This window comes from Brachycentrus maculatus, unplaced genomic scaffold, assembly GCF_059751285.1.
Source record: "Brachycentrus maculatus isolate JH-2025_06_01 unplaced genomic scaffold, ASM5975128v1 h1tg000309l, whole genome shotgun sequence".
Lineage (NCBI taxonomy): Eukaryota > Metazoa > Arthropoda > Insecta > Trichoptera > Brachycentridae > Brachycentrus > Brachycentrus maculatus.
In genome coordinates, this window is record NW_028281059.1 from 228,338 (window position 1) to 247,604 (window position 19,267).

The 19,267-nt window shown below is 30.6% G+C and overlaps 1 protein-coding gene across 1 annotated transcript in view; it reads right to left on the reverse strand.

The window, feature by feature from the left end:
• Positions 1–19,267, reverse strand: part of LOC148304673 (ATP-binding cassette sub-family G member 1) — a 65,912-nt gene that overhangs the window by 18,012 nt on the left and 28,633 nt on the right. The window contains exon 2 of the mRNA XM_088267930.1: positions 8,032–8,149. Coding sequence (XP_088124056.1) covers positions 8,032–8,149 — 118 coding nt within the window. The remainder of the gene's footprint in view (positions 1–8,031; positions 8,150–19,267) is intronic.

Sequence of the window (19,267 nt, forward strand, 5' to 3'; positions counted from 1 at the left end):
GTGCGTGCGTATATGTTTTAGCATATCATTAGATATATAGTATACAATATTTATGTACAAAAATCTATCATCAATCATCAATCGATCCAATCGTACATCTGCCCCCTAAAAAAATACACAGCCCTACGATATAAAAGTCAGTGGCCGTTTTGAAGGGCATTCTTGATACTGTGAGTTGAAATAACTTTTTCGCACAGGTGGGTGTTTAAAAAAACATGTTTTAGGTCGAAAGTAATAAAATATTACTGGGATCGCGATCGTAAAAAATATATCGTGCATTTTTATTTTTAATTTATTTTAAAAATTAAAATCCGAACGGTTTTCAAGCATATTTTAAATGATGATTCAGAAGAACAGTGGCGAAGTAGGCAAAGTGTTTTTAAACGATGATTTCATTTATTAATAAAAATAATGAATCGACGTACTCCGTAATCCTTGCATTGAAAAGTCCATATACTAGTACACAGCTAAAAGCGCTAGGGTGGGTTCTTTAAACATGTATAGTTATATAGTTTTTTTTCTTTGACCAGTGACCGGGTTTTATCTTTACCAACATCATCAGACATCAGACCAGTAAATTAAACTCAGTAACGACGAAACCCGATTAAAAATAATTGAAGAAAAAAATTACGTTTGATGTTTTATTAGATTGATTATTTTAATGAATTTTTATCAAGTCTAGCCAAATACATAAATGGTCATAAAATTAAATAAATAAAAACAAGATTAATAATGAGTTATTTTAAAAATTCAAATAATTATTGAATATTTGTCCACAATATTTTGAGTGTGTCCAAATACTTCACACAAGTATGTACACAAGTATGTACACACTCAAAATGTTGTAAATAAATTATCTGGTGAAATTATAAGCTTAAATAATAAAAATTAAAATGATATTTTCTGGCGTTTCTAATGTGTGTGATTATAATCCAGGTTACGGACCTCACATACTAATAAAAGAGTTTTTGCTCAATAAAAGCTTCTTTTCATCTCACCAATAGATATCTCTAATGAAGTTCTAATGATTCAAGAACAATGTTTCGAAATTGGTTCATTTATATATAGAACTTCCAAGAATTTGAGTAGTGTGGTTGTCAATGGGTTTTATTGGTGAATGTTACACGTATGTAAAATGATCACTTAAACCAGCCTATGACGGTCGTCAGCCCCGTAAATGCCCAGACTTCTATATTCTTATTTATCTTAGATGAAATGTCAAAAAATAAATATTTGTCCAGTTCGATTCTGCCTAACACAAGACCCTCCATTTGAAATGCCTTTCTGATGTTAAATTCTTTTACTACTAAATTATTGATAACTAACCTTAACCTGAGATTGGCGAATTGACAACTCGTATAATTTGTGAAGGTATCTACTAACGGACAGTATATCGAAAATATATTCAAAATATTTCTTGAAATGGTATCGTGGCTGACGATGTCACCTGTCTGACCTAGGTATATATAACATATATACCATTATGTATCACTACCTAACAAGATTAGGAAGAGTTCTTTACGGTAGTATGGACGTGTGGAGCGAATGGATAACGAGAGAATGACTAAGAAAATATATGTGGTGAATGTGAGCGGGAAATCAGAACGAGGTCTACAGAAAAAGACTTGGCACGATCAGATCAATCAGAACCTAAAATCTGGTGGTGTCAAAAGTCCGCGTAATCGGGGAGCATGTTGACTAGATGTATGGATGTGAAGGAGGCGAGGAGTGTATGTCAGGACAGAAGAGTGTGGCGTTCCACCCTTTCTGCCTGCCCCTGCGGGGAAACGGCGTGATGGTAGTAGTAGTAGTAGTGTATCACTCACTCAGTGGTAAAATCTATCCATTTTTTGTTTAACAACACGTGTCACAATAGATATAAATAAGTAGAAAATTTAATTTACCAAGTACAATAAAAATAAAATATTGTATGCCATTGCTCACGACACTGTATACTCGTATGTGCGTTTACTTCAGTCATCATGCGTTGGATTTTTTTTATTTATTTAGCCATTAAAATAAATCCTAAATTTAGAAAAACCAGAACTGTGAACAAATATTTGGATACACTTAAATTTTATGAAGCTTAAATATTTTTCAATGCAAGTATTAAGGGTGTACTCGCAAATATACAATTCAGTACACTACCGGCTGCGCGAGGAGCCAGACCGGTGAAATTGTCCCCGGACATTTTTTTTAGAATATACCGATATTGAATTTTTTTTAACTCAATAATTCTTTTCTTTCCCAAACCATAAACATGTTAATAAAATTAGTATATAACCACTCACCGAGATTTTTACGTCTACCGGTTTCGAGATGTACCCGTCTCTTCGTCAGGACAATCACTAACACTGTGTTAGTGATTGTCCTGACGAAGAGACGGGTACGTCTCGAAACCGGTAGACGTAAAAATCTCGGTGAGTGGTTATACACCAATTTTATTAACATTTTTGTAAAAAAATAAATAAGTAAAAATGACTAACCACAAAGTAAATGCTTTAAATATTAATAATATTGAGAATAACATAAACATGTATTTATTTCGAAGAAAAACTTGGTTTTTCAATACTTTAAGTATTTAAGCAATGAATTCAATTACGTTAACTGCTACATGGGTTTAAAGAAAATTACGTTGCGGGCTATCAATTATCCCGCCTTAATGTCCAATTGAGCGCATGATTTACAACAATAGAGTACCATCATTCGCAGTAAAGCACACATTGTCGGCTGACTTGACACGATTCCCTGGATGAGTCTTCAAATGAAGGGACTAATGAAAACAGTGATGGACAGGCAATTGTTAGCGATCATGACACACTTTACCTGAATTGACAGTAAATAGCTACCTACACCCATATTAGTGGTAATAACATAATAACTAGAAACCCGCAGCATCTCATTTGTTTCCCAATGCGCTCGACTGTAACAGATTGACGTCTGGGACATATTTAGTCTTATAATGCTATAGGTGCATCCGTATTTGCATGATTGCATATCGTGGACAATCCATAATATTATTTTAATCAACTTTTTTGGCTTAGCCTTTTGATCTACAGATTTCTGAATTGAAACTTCTGAGGTGTCGATTCGATAATCGGCAATTGGACGAGAGTGAAATTTCAAAGACGCTTCACCTTTATTTAGGACATTTCGTTACATGAGAGAGAGGAAAGATATAGCGTAGAGAGAAGGAGAAAGAGTAGATATTTTGTTGTCATTTTATTAAGTTTATTTTTTACAAAGTTTCCTGAAAAGTAGCCTTTTGTCACTCACACAGTCCTTGTACATTACGAAAAATAAGTAAATGAACTTGCGATTTCAGGGTTAGTCATTTAGTAAAATATAAAATAAATCGGTTCCCGTTTATGATAGTGAATGATAAAATATTTAACCTTCATCAACAGAGAGTATTGACCTGTGGTTTTAGCAATATTTATAATCCATTAATATTACTCTGCAAAAAAGGTTCACGCACTTGAGTGACAAAATAATTTTGAGACAATATTTTGCGTGTGTCCGAATCTTATAATGGGAAAGTTCTGTGTTCTGAAATATATTTTTAAAAAGTTATTTCTTTCGGAAATGATTTTTATATCATATAAATTGTATCTTTTGCAAATCTTTTGAAGATATTAATGCTATGAAAACCTTGTATTGCACCTATATCAGAAGCATCCTTGAATATAGATCTCAGGTGTGGAATCCAGGTTATGAAATGTGTAAACGGAGAATTGAAGGAGTACAAAATAGATTTTTAAAGTACCTTGACCATAGATGTTTTAGACCACATTTACAATAGATAGTATAGAATCTGCGATTTTCTTTCAAAACAATTATCTGGATGTTAGCAAAGAAGAAATTATCAACCATCGGTTCCAGACTCACCCGAATATTATTAAAATTTATATTCAACAATCCATTTGAATAACAAAATTGTATAAAATAATTTTGTAAGCCCTAACTATTACATTTAGTTTTATTTTCTTTTGTTCATTTAATATGGTAACAAGAGTTTAATAATAAAATAATAAAACCCTTATCCGCACCCCAATGGTGCATAGGGCACTGCGTCATATAAACGCAGTGTTATCTTGATCGTTTACACATGAAGGAAAGGTGATCAGCCCTCCGCTTCAGGTACCAGTGCAGGATAATATTGAATAAATATGACAGTGAAAAAATCACTTCTATTTATTTTACCCCCCTTGGGAATCGAACCCGGGACCTCCAGAACGGTAGCCGAGCGTGCTGACCATTACACTACGGAGGCGGACAAGAGTTTAAAAAAAAATATTCACTTTCTAAGCATTTCCACTTTATAATCTTAAAATTAGTTAGAGACGCTGTTCTCCCCAATAAAGAGACTAAGCTTTTGTACTTAGAGAGGTGGTTACACTTTTTATTTATTGTTTATGTTTGTAAGGGATATAATTTATTTTCATTATAATTTTTTATATTTTAATTTTTTTGTTGGGTATTATATCCAAAATTAAACACGGTTATTGGATTGAATTCTACTTTATTAACATATATGATGTGACGCGTTTCGTCTTATTAAGGCATTATCAAACACTCGATGTGTGTTTGATAGTGTCTAATGTAAGACGAAACGCGTCACATGTCATATATGTAAATAAAGTAAAATTCAATCCAATAACCGAGTTTAATTTTGGATATATTACCCAACAATGCTATATGGAACTCTACCAACTGTCTGCAGTCACTGAAACATCGATATAAGGCATTAAATTTATTTTTAGCATTTTTATGTGTTTAATTTTTGATTATCTGAAGGTGATTATAATTATTATGAATCTTAAATTTAATCAATTAAAATTAATTTTGTCAGATTTTTTTTTAAATCACGGTTGTTGGGGTTCAAACCTCTGTCTTGCTGTGTACATAACACAGAATTTTGTTCTAGTCTAATGATGACGTGGTCACTGGTCAAATAAAACATATGTGTAAAAAATATAAAGTTGTTATTTTATTGTGTTTATACGATATGTGGAAATTTTAGAAGGAATAATCTGTATAGGTCTCGAGGCAAGTACCCTGACAGTGGTGAAGGGTTATCGCTTTTAACTTGGACTTTCTAGGTTAAATATGAAATAGCAAAATCCATCCGTTGGCCTTGTCTTATCAATAATTCCAAGGATTCAATTTCCTTACACAATTTGTTTACTATTAACATCCACCGATGGATTACGCAAGTACATTATGATAATATTGAAGCAAATAGTGCATAAGATAAGTTTTTTCATGAATATGTATCATAAACATTTATTATATTTACCGAGTAGACCGAATGCAGTCGACATGCGATCTCTTTGACGAATGTGTGGCAAAAAAGAAAAAAGAACGTTTTTAGTTTTTTCACATATTTATATTATTTGACCAGTAACTGGCTTTCGTTGTAACCGACATCATCAGACTGGTATCTTATATATTTATTGTGTATGTCTAGTCTGATAATGTCGGTAGCGATGAAATCCGGTCACTGGTAAAATAAATTGTGTGTTAAAAAAAAATATGATTTTATTGTATAAAATGCAGGTCCGCTAAATAATGTTAGTACAAAGCTTAAATCAAATAATTTTTACTTGGTAAATACCATTATTTCTTAAAATATTTTGTGACACTTTCGATTCATTCCGCATCATTGGTGTTTGAATGCATCGAAACACGTATCACAATAAATTTTAATGAATATCGGTTTTTTCCAAATAAAATATAAATTGATAATAGATTTATTTAATACTTACGACGTAAGATACTCGTATCGTTATTGTTCGAATGTCCCTGAACATCATGTGGGTAGAACCCACCGATGTATTTTATGTACATATAATCGCAGGAAACAATTTAGCAAATCAATGCTAGGAATTGTGCACATATTGTAGAAGCGACATAATTATAACGGGTGGCGCAAAATTAATTACCCTCCCGGAAGATGTTTTAATTTTTGCAAATGTCGTTTTACGTCGATCGTATTTGAATTTTGTGAACAAGACAGCTGCAGCATACAACAAAATTGATAAAACGGGCACAAATCGCTCACGTCACAAGAACGTCATAAATCAAAAATCCTCGATTTTCAGTTGTGCATGTTTTCGGAATGCCCATAAAATGTACTATATCCCAGCAAAAGTGGCATATTTTTAAACTTAATATTTACCCGCTACAGGGTAGAAAGTGTTGTTTTTGCATTTTGTAGAAAAGGTATTGTTAAATTATTTTTTTAAATATACTAAATATTTTTTAAATGGAGAAAAAACCTTCAGGTATTACCTAAAAAGATCTGTTGCGCAGTAAAAAGTTCAAAAAGTGGCTTGATATTTATTTTTAATACATTGTATCATATTTTTAAACTTTAAAAACGTTCTCCTAAAAAATCAAGTATTTTGATTTATGACGTTCTTGAAAGGAGTGAGCGAAATGTGTATCAACACTGGCGGCAGCCACTTGACGGATATCACATTTTTTACTTTTCAAAAAAAAATATAAATAAAGATTATCACACATCACTCATTTTTTTTATTTAATAAAAAAGTGATTTGTAAACAAAATTGGAAGATTTATTAAGCATCACCCAGTAGAAGCGACATAATTGTAGAACTTGCTATAAACCACATTCCACCAACTTCATTGGGATGCGATATTTTGAAGATACATATGTCGCTAAAAAGATTTATTTAATTTGTTTTTTTTTTATAATTCACGAGACTTTGGTGAACTCACTTGGAAAAATGACATCAAGTGACCAGTTAATTTGGATAATTTTATTTAAAAATCATTTCATTGAACCTTAAAGATTCAAAGAATACTGAATCGAATAAATAATCAAAATAATTAATGATACTATGATTATTATTAAATATTTTTATTATTAGTAGATATTATTATTTTGATTATTAGTAGATATTAGTAAATATTTTTTTTTATTACATACAGAAATTACTACCTATTATCGGCAGGCTTAAGTGATTACTTTTTACACTTTTATACCGTTTACCTTTCTGACCAGTTTGCACATCCAAATCACTAAATTTTTGGTAGTTGTATATATACACAATATAATATTGCCTATTCGTATGTGAGTTGAAGCGACATCTGTGAAGATTTTCATGAAGCAAATTTTCCGCCTCCATAGAGTGATGGTTAGCGCGTTGGGCTACCGTACTGGAAGTCCCAGTTTCATCCCAGGAATAAAATAAATATTAGTTCACTCTATATTTATTTAATATGGCCCTACTGTATATAAAGCGTAATACTATTCACCTTATCTTACATAATTAGCTATCAATTTAAAATTGCATCAATTCGATACAGTTCTTTATGGACCATTGGGTACCAATAAGAGTCAGTGGCCATATTTTTGACAAGTTTATGCTTGCCTTATAAAAATATCAATAATGAAACTGAATAACAATACATTTAATATATGTAAATGTTACTTGAATGTTGTTTTTTTCCACACACTCCATAAAAATCCTAAATGTTATTTTTATTATTCATTGCATAGCAACCCCAAATAAAATTTGGGGTTATTTGGGATTTTTATGGAGTGTGTGGATTTTTTTTTTATAAATTTTTTTGTGAGAAGAGTATTCTAATATTTTAAATGTTAAACCCTGATGATGACAATGTCTTGTTGAAACCGGTAGGTTGAATTATATGAATAAAAAAGTGGTGAAATCAAAGTCTTTTAATTTTTATAAAGATATTATAAAATGTACCACAAGTATCTGCGGAAAACATTCAAGAAATCTTTTCTTTTATTTTATTTATTATTTTACTATTTTATTTTTACAATAAGTTTTTACAATAATTTTGTTTTATTCACAATATTTGGGTGTGTCTCAATCCGCATTTAAAAAAATACGAATAGCAAATTTTTGTCGATAAAATATTTGGACATATTATATGTTTTATTAAAATTTTAAATCATATTTTCAAGAGTCAAAAAATGTAATTATTTAAGTATTGCCTGAAATAAATACTGGGAGCATAATATATGTAACTTACTGAAAGCCTGTAAGAATGTTTAGAAGGGATGATTTTCCCGCTCCCGATGGACCCATAATAGCAGTCAATTCTCCAGATTTAAATTTTCCATGGATGCCTTTGATGACCATTTTCTTTTCTGAAACAATAAAGTGTGTACATTGTTATTGGATGACTAATTTTTACTACAATTTTAAAGCATATTATTTGTCGTATCCAACAATTACTCAAGAACATCCCTGCGTGCAATATGTCACACACATGAGGATTTGTTTTCTGTCATGGAAAGTGTAATGTTTCTCTCTATGATACACTTAAATGAAGAAGAAAAAAGGGGAAACGAAAAAAACATATAAATTCGGTTAAGACTTAGAATATTTGTGATGAGGATGACTCAGTAAAATAATAAAAAAATATTAAAAACTGTTAAAAAATGAAACATTATGTTTCGATTGGCTTCCTAAATGTCATCAATTGTCCATAACAAAAATAAAACAATGAAAACACATTCTGTGAAAAAATTCACGAGAAAAATAGTTGGTTCAATGTTTAAATCACGTGTTACCTAATTATTATTATACAAACTTACAGCTGCTTTAACAAACAATCCCAAGTATCGATTATATACGGATGTTTTCGTTTTATCCGTGTAGAGTAGATAACGTAAACCTATAATCAAACTCGTGTTTCTAATAACTTTGTATATTTTAAACAGGCTGTCAATCGCTTACTAGAAGTAAACCGGAAAAAGTAATCAAACTTGTGTTTAAAAAAAGCTTTCCTTATCTTACTTCTTTGGAAAAATTAATATAATAAATATAAAAATAAAAACTTAATTGGAGAAAACCTAGGTTTTTTTGGACAAGTATTTGGACACACTGAAAATGTTTCGATGAAAAAACTGTTCAAATTATATTATTTATTAATTCGGCATTAACTTTGTGGAATGACATGATTATTTTATAAAAATTAAACACTTGAATAATCCACTTTATCGAGTTTTATTTTTATTTATGACTAGTTTCGAAAACGACAATTGTTTTCATCTTCTGGTACAAATTAAAAATTTAATTTGTTTTAATTTGCACCAGAAGATGAAAACAACTGTCGTTTTCGAAACTAGTCGTAAATAAAAATAAAACTCGATAAAGTGGATTATTCAAGTGTTTAATTTTAATAAAATAGTTCGAATTATAAGCCGCATATATAAAATTGAAAATCATGTTTTCAGGCGTTTCCCAGTATGTAAAAATAATTCGGGGTTCGGATGGTATTAACATCAAAATGAAAAAGCCTCTGCAAAATAAAAGCATTCTCAATCCAACATAGATAGGTTTTGTGAACTCATATATATATTGTCATGAGATTTATACAAGTATTATATATGTAGGTTCCAAAAAAGTGAGTAGCGTGGTTGTCAATCATGGGGAGAATGGTGGATGTTGCACTTGTATAAAGTGATCACTTAACCAGCTTATGATATGGCATAAGTTCTATAAATACCTAGACTTACATATTCTTCTTCATAGTAGAAATCTCCTAAAATCCGCAAACTTTTTCCGAATTATTTTTTACATGCATTCTTTGCCTTTTTTCTCTTTGTTTAATAAAACTTGTTTTCATGAATAATTCAAGCCAATTCGCTAAAGTATCTACTTATGTAGCTATTAAGGAACCAGAATTACGAGTTTTGTTTCCTTGTGACAATTTGTCCGTGTTTTGGTCAAAAATTCCAGGCTTAAACTTGCAAGAGCAGAAAGATTTCTGCAACAAATGCTAAATTCTAATATGATTTTTAAGAAAATATCCACGAATCTTACTAAGGAAGTTAAATTTTCCTAAAAGAAATGGAAAATTTACTGTCAACATCGTTTATTACTATCAGCTTATAGATAGCAGTAATTAGAAACAATTATACGTAAGTACTGTCGGTATTTGTGATAGGAAAAATTAAATGATCGTGAGAGTTCATTAAAAATTCATTGACCTTTGCATATTACCAGTTACGTACAAGTACCTTACGGCTATCTTTACACGGTACACGACATTACTTATAAAGCTTAAGGTTAAAATATTCTTCTTACACTGACCGTGGCCTTGCTGAGTTAATGGAGAATACCAACATTTTTGCAAACTGAGCTGCATTTTATGCATATTATTATAATTAAACATAGATGTCTATCTCTAAGCATATGAATGAAACATATTTACATACATTTTTTTAAAAGCCTTATCCGCACCCGACTGTGCATAGGGAACTGTATCATATAAACACAGTGTTATCTTGATCGTTAATACAGGAAGGAAAGGTGATCCTTGGTGATCTTCAGGTACCAGTCCAGGGTAATATTTATCGCAGTAGGAATGAACCAATAAATACAATTAGATATATTTTTGAAACTGTAAATTGGCGAAAGAAGGCGGTAAGGAGTTGATGGGGATTGATATCGTATACAGAATTAATACTTCGTATCAGGAGAGGCACCTAGAATATTGATAATTTATATGTAGGAATGATTATATTTAGGGGGTTTGTACGTATTAGGATTGTACAGCTTACACAAGGTAATACGAGTACGGGTATGCGCCAAATACCATAGTCATTGGTGGTATTCTACTTTTTTACTTTAACAGTAGGTTATAATAATAATAACAGATTTGGATAATTTCTAAAGCACTTTCGTAAAATACTACCTAAAGGGCGTTGAATTGGGGAAAACAATACAATGGAAATGATAAGGCAAATAAATGGGTTTTTGGGTTTATTCTAAAGATCATCTGACTTTCACTATTTCTAACTACTGGTAAAAGAACATTCCACGCCATCGGATATGCAACAGCAAAGGCACACCAAAGTTGTGACCTGGTAAGATCACTTTGCCCAAAACAATTAGTGTGGCCAACCTGCGATTCCTCCTCCATTCTTTTCCTTATAAAGCAACTTTGGTAAAAGGTTAAAAATTTCATTAATTTTGTTTTGCTTTTTTACAATAATTACTGGAAATGTATTACTTAAAACAGAATGATTTAAAATTGAATTAAATAGTTATTTTTTAAAAAATAATTAGGTTAATGTCATTGACAAGTCTGTCCAAACTTCGTTTGACTTAACTAGGTCGATTTGAGATGATAACGTCATCTCAATAAAAAAATTGGTAAGCTCTTTTGTAAGCATTATTTTTTATCGAATCTGAATTTAAATAACATATTTTTATAAAAATTCACTTATATGTTAATTTATATGACAGACTGTTCTTTACGCGATATGTCATGAATTTATTATATGCGTGCAATAATAGCTTCTGCCGTGTCTAAAGTAAAAGAAATCAGGAAAACAAAAAAGTAATTATGTACCATATCGCTAACTCATTTTAAAAACGTCATTTAAAAAAAAACCTTGATTTTTCAGGAGTTCGTTTTTGAAGTTTAAGAATATATTAAAATTTATTATGTAAAAATAAATATCAAGCCACTTATTGAACTTTTTACTGTGCAACAGATCTTTTTAGGTAAAACCTAATAGTTTTTTCTCCATTTGAAAAATACTTAGTATATTTCAAAAAATAATTAAACAATACCTTTTCTTGAAAATGCAAAAACAACACTTTCTGTCTTGTAGCGCGTAAATATTAAATTAAAAATATGTCACTTATGCTAGGATATAGAATATTTTATGGGCATTCCGAAAACACGCACAACTGAAAATTTACGATTTTTGATATTTGATGTTGTTAAAAGGAGTGAGCGATATGTACATTAAAGGCTAAGATCTTGGAAGTTCAAATTCAGAACGCGATCGGGCGCGCTAGGGGCTAGACGTCTATCCGCGTTTAAGAATACATATTGGATTTCGAATTTTTTTTAAATATGTGTTTGATTTAAAAATTTTATATATTTTTTAATCCTTATTTTTTGATTACTCTTTTCTTATAACCTTATTACCCTCACTTATTTACTTTAACTTATTCTCAAAACCATATATTTATTTCGAAGAAAAACTTTTAAAATGTTTGTTAAAGGAGAAATATTTGTGTGTTTTTGTATTTACAAACAATATTTCAATTTCATACCATTTCTGTGAGCCTAAGTGGCTCATGATTAGAAATAGTTATCGAATTGGGGTAGAATGGGTTCGAACTCAGAAACTCTGACTCGAGAGTCCGTGGCACTGGCCACGGGATCACAACCCAATACAACTTATTTTTTAAAATGCAAAAACGGTGTTTTGAAGCAAAAATAAGCAAATGTTACCTAGGTTTATAAAAAGAGAAGATGCGATTTACCATATGTAGGGCGTTAAGGAAAATACAGTTTATTTGTAGAAATTTCACTTGAAAAATAGCACCACTTCTTACAATTATTGTGACACGTGTTTCGATGCGTTCCACATCATTTTCAAACACTATTTGTATTAATACCCCAAATACGTTTAAGTCTTAATACCCTAACTAACTAACGATCACGCCGCTTCATCACAGGGGTAGCCAAAGCCAATGAAATTCCATTCAACACCTTTTCCACATTCATGTATATCATGCACTTCTTCTCAAACATACCCGTCGATTATTTCCACTCCTGACCTGATCGCTTTCAAGTATTTGTCATACCTGATCATGACAAGTTTTCCTCGGTCTTTCTCTGCTCCTATTTCCAACTACTTTGCCACACAAATTTATTTTAACGTTTTTCATCACTACATACATGTAGAAGAGGCAAAGAAAATTTACAAAGACAGAGTAGTGTGGCGTTCTATTCTCTCTGCCTACCCCGGGGTAGGTTCCCCGGGGAAGCAGCGTTTTAGTTAGTTTTAGAAAACGCGTCCGCCTCCGTAGTGTAATGGTCAGCACGCTCGGCTACCGTTCTGGAGGTCCCGGGTTCGATTCCCAGGGGGGTTAAATAAATGTAAGTGATTTTTTCACTATTATTCCATATTACCCTGGACTGGGACCTGAAGTGGACGGCTGATTACCTTTCCTACATGTGTTAACGATTCAGATAACACTGCGTTTGTATGATGCAGTGCCCTTTGCACTCTTGGGGTGCGAATAAGGGTTTGAATAAATGAGTTTTAGAAAAAGACACACTTGATATCCGTGCTGTAAAAATACTTATTAAATGAATAAGAAATAATTATAAAAAACGCATGACACAAAGACAGATATAAAATATGCGCCATTATAGGGTTACGTTTTTTTAACTGCTTTTCGTTATGTTAAAAATAATCGTCAACCGGTTTTATAGAAGCTACGTGCAAAGGCGGATGTTTATTTACACGCAATATAAAAACAACACATGTTAAAAACAATGTTAAAACATTATCACCTTTTTATACTTGTAAAAATACGTAATTACAACAATATTATAAGCATTAATCATGTAAATAGGTAGGTACGTCATATTTTCTTACTTTTTTCAATATGGAATACTTCATTTTTATATCTATGAATAAAATTATGTAAAAATAAAACTCGTTATTGTTGTAATAAAGTTATAATCCGGGTTTGATTCTGAAGATGGTCGAAAAAAATATCACAAATTTTCCTCTATAATATATTAATATTATTGTATTTCTTAATTTAATTGTAATAAAAGAACAGTGAATTTATTGATACCCAAGACACGGGACTGATCAAAGGATTCATTACCAAGAATACGATATATAGTAGTGCCCTATGCCCTATTGGGTTGGTATTACTGTTGAAAGAAAAAGAAAAAGAAATTAAATAAAAATGTAGTGAGATATTCCCTTACATTGGACCTCAACATGGATGAAGAAGAATATGGAAGCCTTGGTATTTAGAGGTCTTACGACCCGTCATAGGCTGGTTTAAGTTATCACTGTATATGCTTTTACCATTCTACCCTCGATTGACAACCACATTACTCTAATATGATTCACACGTCAAACGACATGTGAAATATCGCTCACTCCTTTCAAGAACGTCATAAATAAAAAAACTCGATTTTTCAGGAGAACGTTTTTAAAACTTAAAAATATAATACAGTTTATTAAAAATAAATATCAAGCCACTTATCGAACTTTTTACTATGCAACAGATCTTTTAAGGTAAAACCTGAAGGTTTTTTCTCCATTTAATTAATTTTTATTATATTTAAAAAAATAATTAAGCAATACCTTTTCTTCAAAATGCAAAAAGAACACTTTCTGCCCTGTAGCGGGTAAATATTAAATTAAAAATGTGCCTCTTTTGCTGGGATATAGTACATTTTTTGGGCATTCCGAAAACATACACAACTGAAAATTGACGAATTTTGATTTATGACGTTCTTGAAAGGAGTGAGCGATATATGATAAATAAATATATTTAAGTTCCTAAAAATTGTGAGTAGTGTGGTTGTCAATCATAGATAGAATGGTTGGTGTGTATAAAGTGATCACTTAAACCAGCCTTTCGAGAGTCGGAAGCCCTATAAATAAATACCCAGACTATTTCTACGTCAATGAAGAGATTTCTAAAATGCAAAAATAAACTCTTTATTGGAGAAACCTAGATTTTTCAACAAGGATTCGGATCAACCAAAATACTGAACCTTAACATTTTTTACTTATTTTAAGTCAAAATTCCTTTATAACTATGTACATGTGTAAATGTACGTCTCTTTACAGGTTTTGCTTGGAAAGAAGATCATCAAAAACAATAAAATATTTTATAAAAAGTAAAAAATAATGATGTATTTTTATATTGTAGGTACGTGTGTAAAAAACGTAATACTATATATACAAAAATTATAGTGTTTTTTTCATACCCTATATATGTACAATTATTTTATTTACCTACATAATAACAAATATTATTTACAACCGAGGGATTCTTTACGAAATTCACTTCATTTGCACGCCGAATGTGCTAGTTATAGAAATCGTTATAAGGTACTGACCTAATAAACAATGGATTACTAATGAAGGCTTGATTGTTATTATAATACACAAAAATAGGTTCATTGCATAGAAATTAGGTTGGTGCGTCAGGTAAGCATGAATGCAAAATACATTCATATCAGGTGACGTTTCTAATTGCCAAAAACATACTTCATGTTTCGTAATATCTTGAAAATACAGTAACTATATATCGCTCACTCTTTTCAACAACGTCGTATATCAAAAAACTTGATTTTTCAGGAGTAAAACCTGAATGTTTTTTTCTCCATTTCTAAAATATTTAGTATATTCAAAATACCTTTTCTTCAAAATGCAAAAACAACACTTTTTTCCCTGTAGCAAGTGAATATTAAGTTCAAAATATGCCGCTTTTGTTGGGAAATAGTACATTTTCTGGGCATTCTGAAAACACGCATAACTGTAAAAATTTACGATTTTTGATATATGACGTTGTTGATGGAGTAAGCGATATGTCAAGAAAAATGAAATTGTATATGACTATTTCTACAACGTTTTTTTATTGAAATTAGAAAAAAGATGAAGTAAAAAAAGTCAAGGCGTTTTCCAGGCTTACAACCGGTCATTGTCTGGTTGAAAGGATCGCTTACACATTGTGTAACATTCACCATTCTATCCATGATTGTCAACCACATTATGAAAGTTAATTGAGCTGTGTACATTAATTGAAAGTATAAGATATTTAGAAACTGCAGATTTTTGGAAAAAGACGTCGTCTCTGACATCTATGGTTAAAATAAGTAAGTTAAACCATAGACGTCAGAGACGGCGAATAAGAAGAAACTTTCATGTGATGTGTGAAAGATTCTTTGTCGATTTTTAAAAAATATTGCAATTCTTTTTATACATACGGATTTATAATATATTTTGTGAACAAAAAATTTAATGAATTTTCCTAGACTTTAAACGCATATTTAAAATTTATAAAAAGTTCATTTAAAACTTATACAATTTGTACATAAAATGCAAAGTAAGTCTATTGGCATTAATTAATTTCAAATTAAATTTATGTTCTCACTGGTATTAATGTACTTAGCAACCAAAAAATACAGTATAATAAATTTAAAATAAGTTATTCGTACGAAGATTTTTTTATAATAAACGAATAGATTCGTACATAATTTTCTAATATATACAGAAGTATTTTTAATAAGGACAAGATTGTTATTTTTTCTCAAGGGACTTTCAGACGAATTCGTATACGAATGAAGAAAGAATTACCAGTGGATTGTAAGATGCAAAAAGCTTATACAAATATAGATGTGCAACCCTAAGTGTTTCAATTGATGTTGTCTCACTATCCCACTAAGTATTTCTCCTCCATTTTCTATTCCTCATAACAGTAATGTACTTCAACCAAAGATAAGCATTGCTCATCTGATGGCAAGTCGTCCACCCTGCGTTTTACGTTCTAGCTCATGGTAATAAAAATAAATAAAGGAATGAAACATCACTAAAATGTATTTTAACCCCCAATAAGAGTCAAATATAAATATTATAACACTACGTACGTGTATTGTTAATTAATGGTTAAATAAATAAAAAAATCCGTAAATTATTTTCTGATAATTTTTTTGCATATGTATAATTAATTCGTGTTACAAAAACTTTAATTTTATAATGAAAATTTAATCTTATTCCATGACATTTTAAAAATTTAACATCTGAATATAAATTCAAGATTTTTTCTACCCCTTTAATACAAATCTGAAAATTTTCGATTTTATCTCTTATAAACTATAAATCTGACATTTAACGTATATCCTTTATTTATAATAATACTTTATATTAATAAAGTATATACTTTTATTTATAATACTTTATTTATGATATTCTCAAAAGGATATTAAAATATCTCACGAATAAAAAAAAAGGTTATTTAAGTCATAATTTCATCGTGAAACATGAATAGCAAAATTTGAAAAAAATATGATTTTTTTTTCATTAAAAATGCAAAACAAATACATGAAAGAGTACGAAACAACTGTTTAGATGTTTAACTTCGAAACGTTAAAAGTTATTTTATCTTTAATTGAGAAATATTTAAAGTAAAATATTGCACAATTGTTAAGGTTATTGAAGTCGTAATTTCTTAGTGAAACATGAATAACGAGAGCTATCACGGATATTTCTAGAAACATTTTCAGAGCAATCGATTAGAAATTAGTAAATAACAACGGGATCTATGCTACATGGACAAGGCGATCATTCAATATAAATAATGATATTATGACTATTATGAATTAAATTTCAATTATAATTAATTAGATGCAAGGTTGATGCCAAAGTTAAGGAGAAACAATAAACTTTAAAATTTGATAATTAAATCATTATTATCAGTGAAATATATTCTTGTTAAACTTCACGTTGCATTATCGAGACTTACTCATTTAAGAGTAAGAATATTTAATTATTTCTTATTATTAAATCACTTGAAGGGCGCTTTAATTATTACCAAAGTTTTATTTTAAGTTTTGCAGTATTCCAGTCTCATAATTCTACATTTACACATATGCAGAAAGTCACGCAATACAATCAATTTCTAGGGGTGAATTTGAATTTTATCTTCTAACTATGGATGAGAGATCCGGAAAGGGTGGGTCTTGAGTTCAGATCGAAATGGATCTCAGATTCGAGAGTTGTTCCACGCCGCTGGACCAGCAACATAGTTTCGGTGATAAAGACCGAAGGCTCTAGTACGGAAATTTGTATTGGGACAACGTTTAGACTCCGGTAGTTGATGTGTTTGCTGAGCGAAGGGTTGCCTGTCTTCCGTCGGCTGACTCAGGATAACAGGTCTAATTTTGTTACTGAACTAACTTTGATTCTATTAATTGTTTTGATTTAAGCACGATTTTGCTATATAATCTGAATACACTGAACATTGACACCCATAAAGCAACATACACAAATGATGGATTTTATGCTGGCATTAGCTGACTATCAAATGACAGGTTGACAATACGATAATGATTAATTTAAAATTAAGGAAAAAATCTCCACGGCTTAAATATGGAAAAAATTCATTGCTTTACATAACACGAATTCATATTTTTTCTCTTAATGAATTTAAGTATATTGTACATATTCGAGATTCGTTTTGCAACGTACATGATAACCTCCTTAGTACCTACTCCTTGTGTCTAGACGGATATGAATATGTGTATATACCGATACACATATTATTTTACGAGTATGTTTCTGGACTTTGTGGCATTATATGTCGATTAATAAATACCTATAAAAAAATTAACTTTCCTTATACGAAGTGTCTAAAAATTATGCATACTCCAAAGGGGGGTATTTGAAAGATTCCAGTCGTATTCATTGAAATATTATATGTATACGAGTATATCGCTCACTCCTTTCAAGAACGTCATAAATCAAAAAACTTAATTTTTCAGGAGAACGTTTTTAAAGTTTAAAAATATAGTAAAATTTATTCAAAATAAATGTCAAGCCACTTATTGAACTTTTTACTGTGCAACAGATTTTTTAGGTAAAACCTGAAGGTTTTTTCTCCATTTAAAAAATAATTAAAAAGTATATTTAAAAAAATAATTAAACAATACATTATCTTCAAAATGCAAAAACAACACTTTCTTCCCTGTAGCGGGTAAATATTATGTTAAAAATATGCCTCTTTTGCTGGGATATAGTACGTTTTCTGAGCATTCCGAAAACATGCACGACTGAAGATTGTCGATTTTTGATTTATGACGTTCTTGAAAGGAGTGAGCGATATGTTCACAGACTGACTGCGCGAATTGTGGTGTGAATGATCCCAAGAATGCAGTTCATAATTGTCCATGTTATGCAGAAACCACCCAACTCACAAATTTTCAAGCTTAAATAATTGCATCTAAATGTTTTCTGAATTTAAAACAAAGAATTCACTATGTTAAATGGTCAAGATTAGGTTTGTTTTAATTTTACTATCAAGAAGCTTTGCGCGTCATATTAATTTTTATTTTTTTTATTTTCACAATGGGGTTACAGTTCGGTATTTCATTGCTTGGATGGTTTTAGCAAAATTAAAAAAAATAGTAGAATGTACACATCCAAGCATCTTGGATGGTTTCAGTGGAATCGTTTAATTCGGAATCAAAAAAATTAAAAACATTAAAATACTCTCACCAAAAAAAAACCTTCCACACACTCCGTAAAAATCCTAAATGACATTGAAGCTAGTATTGTATGTAAAGACAGAAAGTATGGCGTTACATTATCTCTGCCTACTACTGCAGCGAAACGGTGTGATGGTAGTCGAAGTATACGTTCAGACCAATATAAGTCACCTATTTGGGCGTATATTTCTTGATTTAAAAAGTTATTTAA